This window comes from Brassica rapa, chromosome A08 (genome assembly GCF_000309985.2).
Source record: "Brassica rapa cultivar Chiifu-401-42 chromosome A08, CAAS_Brap_v3.01, whole genome shotgun sequence".
Lineage (NCBI taxonomy): Eukaryota > Viridiplantae > Streptophyta > Magnoliopsida > Brassicales > Brassicaceae > Brassica > Brassica rapa.
In genome coordinates, this window is record NC_024802.2 from 7,406,995 (window position 1) to 7,412,994 (window position 6,000).

The 6,000-nt window shown below is 37.0% G+C and overlaps 1 protein-coding gene across 2 annotated transcripts; it reads left to right on the forward strand.

The window, feature by feature from the left end:
• The first annotated feature begins 1,873 nt into the window (after positions 1–1,873).
• Positions 1,874–5,086, forward strand: LOC103833623 (trihelix transcription factor GTL1). 2 transcript variants are annotated; one of them, XM_009109698.3, is made up of 3 exons: positions 1,874–2,466; positions 2,853–4,230; positions 4,319–5,086. In XM_009109698.3, the coding sequence occupies exons 1-3, from the start codon at positions 2,195–2,197 to the stop codon at positions 4,328–4,330; spliced, it is 1,662 nt and encodes a 553-aa protein (XP_009107946.1). In that variant the 5' UTR covers positions 1,874–2,194; the 3' UTR covers positions 4,331–5,086. The 2 variants fall into 2 exon arrangements, with proteins under 2 accessions (XP_009107946.1, XP_009107944.1); XM_009109696.3 differs by having other exon boundaries at positions 1,886–2,466; positions 4,315–5,082.
• Positions 5,087–6,000: the final 914 nt, after the last annotated feature.

Sequence of the window (6,000 nt, forward strand, 5' to 3'; positions counted from 1 at the left end):
TTTTTCTTTCCCCATCAAGAAAGTTCTCCACTTCCACCGCCCACCTTCTCTCTTCATACCTTCTTCTTCTTCTTCATCTCTCTTTTTATTATTTATTTATTATCTGCTATATTATTATTAGCATCTTCTGAATTATGTATTACCCAATTGTTCTCCTTAACATTCACGAACTTTTCCTGTAAAGTTTTTTCCTTTTTTAGATAGCTTAAGAACCTGCGGTGTATATGTGCACAGCGTCATTTGGTGATGAAAATGAAATGTTGTAACAAACAGTTATAAGTTGAGGCTATTTATTAGGAGTGTATAATGTCGACAGTGGCAGTGTCTGCATCGACGTTTCACCTTGCAGCTAAATTTAGATATGATGCTATTTAATTCCTTTACTCATTAAAACTTCATCCTTCCTATATTTCTTCACCTCAACTTTAGTGTCTCAAATGTACTTGTCTCCAGTATTTTAATAATATTATATTTTAGAGGTTTGATTTGCATTACATTTGATTTAAACAAATTTTAAAATATTGTATCATAAAATTTGTCAAACTATTGGTTCTGTCAGTTTTCTAGATTTACTCAAATCAAATAAATCTAAAATTATATATATATCCCAAAGAAATAATATATACACTGCATATTTACTAATTATTTGATCAGCTGCAATAGATTTGGAGTTGGTAACACAGTCATGCATTATATAATTTATTTAAATTATAATAAAATATATTCATTGGAAGGTTAAAATTAACTATTACTTGGTCAGTCCTTTTGTTACATTACTATTTTGTCTGATTTTTTATTACATCACTATTGTTTGGTCTGTTTCTATAACTTTATTACACAACAAAAATCAAAATTATAAAGGAGAGAGAGACTGTTGAACTGGAGAGGAAATGGAGTGGGGGAAAGATGTCAAGGCTGGTCCAGCTCAAATCGGGCAAAACTATACGATTCCAACTTTGTCCTTCCCCTCCCAAAAATCTGATTGTCACATACCCTACCAATTAGACAATGCCACGTGGGAACTTTAGACATGGTGGTGGGTAGGGGTGTGCACTTTACCCGATATCCAAAACCGCATCCGAATCCAATCCGAAAAATCCGAATCGAAATCTGAACCAAAGTATCAAAATATTCGAACGGGTATTGAATTATGAGAGATTGGATATCCGAACCCGAATGGATATCCAAAGATAACCGAACTTATGTATAATTAACCTTATATTTCTAGTTTACATCTCTCATTTTATATAAAATATTTATATTGATATTACACATACTTTAAGTTCATATGATACACATACAATTACACTTAAAATGCATGTCAAACTTTTTATTTTAAGAATTAACAAAAAGTTATATCCAAAATTTAAAAATAATAACCAAATTAATATTTTTTTAGTTTCAAAATGTTATGTCCAAATCTATTAACCATTCTATTAAAAATAAAAAAAATAGTTAAGTAAAAGTTATATTTTTAAATATAAGAAATTTGAGAAATGAAATTTTTTTTTTTTCAAAATCTAAATATCCGAACCCGATCCGAAATAACCGAATCCAAACTAAAAATACTCGAACCCGACCCGAAGTACATAAATATCCAATGGGTTCTACACTTCTGTACCGAAATATCCGAAAATCCGAAATACTCGATCCGAACCCGAACGGATACCCGAACGCCCACTCCTAATGGTGGGAGAGGACAACATGGGATGCACATGATTTTATATTATGCAGTTTTAACCTAAAATAAAATGAAAAACAGATCACTCGCAATGAGATGTTCGCGGATCCAAATTTAACTTTTAAAGCCTTCCTTCTGTAACAATAATAATACATATAAAATTATAAAATTTGATGAAATAAAATATGTGGACCCTTTTACAAAATTAAAAAGAAAAGAAAAGAAAAAGAGGGTGAAGAAAAGTGGGTTTAACAATTATTTGCTGCAAAGTTAGAAGAGGCTCTCAGCTTTATTAACTTCTCTTTGCTTTCATTCTCTCTATCTTTCATCATCATCCTCGTAATCCTCATCTCTCCTTTCTAACACCTAGTTGCACTAAAAAAAGGCTGCTTCTTTCTCTTCCCCCATCGTCAATGGTTTTATGAAGAACCCGTGAGCTTAAAGAGAGAGAAAGAGAGTGGGTAGATAGAATACAAGAGTGGTGGGTTGAAAGCAAGATTGGTGAATCTAGAGATGGAGCAAGGAGGTGGTGGTGGTGGTGGTAATGAAGTGGTGGAGGAAGCTTCACCGATCAGCTCAAGACCTCCGGCGAATATGGAAGAGCTTATGAGATTCTCAGCAGCGGCGGATGACGGTGGAGGATTGGGAGGAGGAAGCTCGTCTTCTTCATCGGGAAATAGATGGCCAAGAGAAGAAACACTTGCACTTCTTAGGATCCGATCTGAAATGGACTCTACTTTCCGTGACGCCACTCTCAAAGCTCCTCTTTGGGAACACGTTTCCAGGTTTCTCTCTCTCTCTCATCCATTATACTCCTTGAATTCTCAAATTTTCATCAATGGTGTTTCTTGAGATAACTAGAGATCCATTTGCATGTGTTTCCAACGCTTTTTTTCTTCTTTTTCTAATTCTGTTATTTATATAAATATTAATATATTCGGGATCAAGCATCTTCACCATCCCCGAGAACATTAAATAACTGTTTGTTTACACAGAAGTGGCTCTCATGAATTTCTGGGACGCTTTCGATTTTGTAAATCCCAAGATTTTTCTTTTTTTTTTTCTATAATAATTCCGATCGAACAGTACCCATGAATAATCATAATTAAAAAAAAAAAAAAAGAGAGAGACAGAAACTGAGTTTTGATGTTTGAATGACACACACTGACAGGAAGCTGTTGGAGCTGGGTTACAAACGCAATGCTAAGAAATGCAAAGAGAAGTTTGAAAACGTTCAGAAATATCACAAACGCACCAAAGAAACGCGCGGTGGTCGCCACGAAGGCAAAACATACAAGTTCTTCTCTCAGCTCGAAGCTCTCAACACTATCACTAGTGCTCCTCCCTCTTCTCTCGACGTCACTCCTCTCTCCGTCGCCAATCCAGTTCAGCAGCCTTCTTCTCAATTCCCCGTTTTCTCTCTAACCCAAACGCCACCACCGTCCCAACCGCTTCCACCGCACACAGTCTCCTTTACTCCCAATCCTCCTCCTCCTCCTTCAGTAGATCCCCCATTTCCCGGAGGTACCTTCTCTTCTCACAGCTCATCGACGGCTTCGGGAATGGGGTCTGATGATGATGACGACGACATGGACGTGGATCATGCGGGTCCCAGTAGCCACAAACGCAAACGTGAAAACCGAGGCGGCAAGATGATGGAACTATTCCAAGGTTTAGTGAGACAAGTGATGCAGAAACAAGCGGCGATGCAACGGAGCTTTCTCGAGGCGCTTGAGAAGAGAGAACAAGAACGTCTTGCTCGAGAAGAAGCTTGGAAACGCCAAGAGATGTCTCGGTTAGCTCGAGAGCACGAGATCATGACTCAAGAACGAGCGGCTTCCGCTTCCCGTGACGCTGCAATCATCTCGTTGATCCAGAAAATCACTGGCCATACCATTCAGTTACCTCCTTCTTTGTCATCACAACCGTCTCCGCCGCCACCTGCCGCTAAACGTCCTTCATCACAAGCTGTAGAACCACCTCATTCTCAACCAATAATGGCGATTCCACAACAACAAGTTCTTCCTCCTCCTCCTCATCAACCACCACCACAACAACAACAACAAGAGATGATTATGAGCTCGGATCAATCGTTACCGTCATCCTCGAGATGGCCAAAGGAGGAGATTCTTGCTCTTATAAACCTGAGGAGCGGAATGGAACCAAGGTACCAAGATAATGTCCCTAAAGGACTTTTATGGGAAGAGATCTCATCTTCAATGAAGAGAATGGGATACAACAGAAACGCAAAGAGATGCAAAGAGAAATGGGAAAACATAAACAAATACTACAAAAAAGTTAAAGAAAGCAACAAGAAACGTCCTCAAGATGCTAAGACATGTCCTTATTATCACCGCCTTGATCTTCTTTACCGCAGCAAAGTACTCGGTAGTGGTGCCGGTTCTAGCACTTCTGCTCTACCTCAAGACCAAATATCAACAGTACAAAAGCAGAGTCCCGTCCCTGCAATGAAGCCGTCACAAGAAGGAGATGTTAACGTCCATCAAGGAGAAGAACCAAGAGAGGAAACTCCACAAGGTGCGGAGAAGGTACAAACTTGGCTTATCATTTTCAAAATGTGAATTGGTTTTGTTTCTTAACAACTAAAAAATCTTGATTTGTTGGAATTGAAGCCAGAAGACCTTGTGATGAGAGAGCTGATGCAACAAAAACAACAACAACAAGAAGAAGATTCAATGATAGGTGAGTATGAAAAGATTGAGGCGTCTCACAAATATAACATGGAAGAAGAAGAGATGGATGAAGAACTAGACGAGGATGAGAAATCCGCGGCTTATGAGATTGCATTTCAGAGCCCTGCAAACAGAGGAGGTAATGGCCACTCTGAGCCACCTTTCTTGACAATGGTTCAGTAAATCAGAATCACTGTTCTACAAATTATACCCTTGTACCAAGAAAATGTACTTATGTGTGCATAGCTTCTAAACAACACCAAAAACCTCAAAAAACACACACACATCTGACCCAAGAAACTGAAAATCAAGGTCTCATCAATCTTGATTTTCCAGTGAATACAATTCTTTCTTTCACATTATTTCCCTTGTTCCTTTTCTTTCTCAGTCTCTTGTTTGTTTCTCTGTTCATTGTTTTCTTCTTCAGCACACCCCCCTCCCCCCCACCCACCCACATAAACAAAAACTCTAGCTAAAGGTCTTTTAGTTTATTTGGAGTTGTAATTCATCAGCAAGTCTCATACTTTTTCTCTTCTTAAAACATTTGTTGATTGGTTAATTGGGGAATAAAAGAGTCTTTTTATTCCTTGAGGAAGACTCAAGAAAAGAAACATACTGTAAATCTTTATTTCTTTATGAGGTTTTCAAGAACTTTACTTAAGTATTTCTGCTTCGAACTACTATACGAGAAAGATTGGCTTATTCATATTCACTTTGCTTCTGTTCATTTTTTACTGAGAAGAGACTCACTCAAAACTATAGTTTGAGCGAGAGGAGAATAGAAGAAAGAATCCGTGTTTTATGTTTTATCCTTTTTATGCGGCGCCCACAAAGACACAATCCGATAAGCCATTATTCATTTGTGTCACGATCAGTTAAATAGAGTCACTCAAAGTTTTGTTCGTTTGTTTCAACTTTCTTGTTTTTTAAAATTTATTTTCCTTATAATCAAAAGCATGTGCAGCTTTTGTACTTACAACGACAAGACTCGTCCCACTCTCATTGTTCATCTCCTGTCTTGTTTTTTTGCTTTTTAATACCTTCAAAAACTGTTTTAGAATATATTACATTTACTGCAAAACTATACTCGTCTGTAAAAGAAAAAACACAAATCACAGAAAAATATATAAGCTGGTTATTTGAACGGAGAGAATATACAAATATGGAATGAGACAGCAAGATCAAACCAAGAAAAGATTTAATAAAAAATGGAAGAACAGAGAAAAGATTCTGTATCTTTTTGATAGGGAGAGTAATAATGGAGGAAATGGGTACAGGTAAGAAAGAGTATCTACCACTTTCATTGCCAACTTGCTTTCACCTCTTTGTGTCTACTAACACAGCTGCCCCAACGTGCAATCATTTTATATATAAATGTATGTATTATGTATGTATGTATCTAATTATACATATATAACAATGTAATGCTAGTGTATAAAATACCCAACGAGCCTGTCCTACCCATGTGCTTTGTTGTTTTATTAATTAATTAAACTTCATATATATCTTATTTTTTAATTACGTATGTTTAGGGTAATACACTAATACGTACGAAAACAACTCAACATGTAATCAACAATGTCACATGTTGATCCCACCATAAACTCAAAAGTTTAATATCTGTTT

Coding starts and splice junctions, on each gene's coding strand:
- LOC103833623 (XM_009109696.3), top strand. CDS start 2,195: ATGGAGCAAGGAGGTGGTGGTGGTGGTGGTAATGAAGTGGTGGAGGAA. Junction 2,467..2,852: donor CTTTGGGAACACGTTTCCAG/GTTTCTCTCTCT, acceptor ACACACTGACAG/GAAGCTGTTGGAGCTGGGTT. Junction 4,231..4,314: donor CTCCACAAGGTGCGGAGAAG/GTACAAACTTGG, acceptor TTGGAATTGAAG/CCAGAAGACCTTGTGATGAG.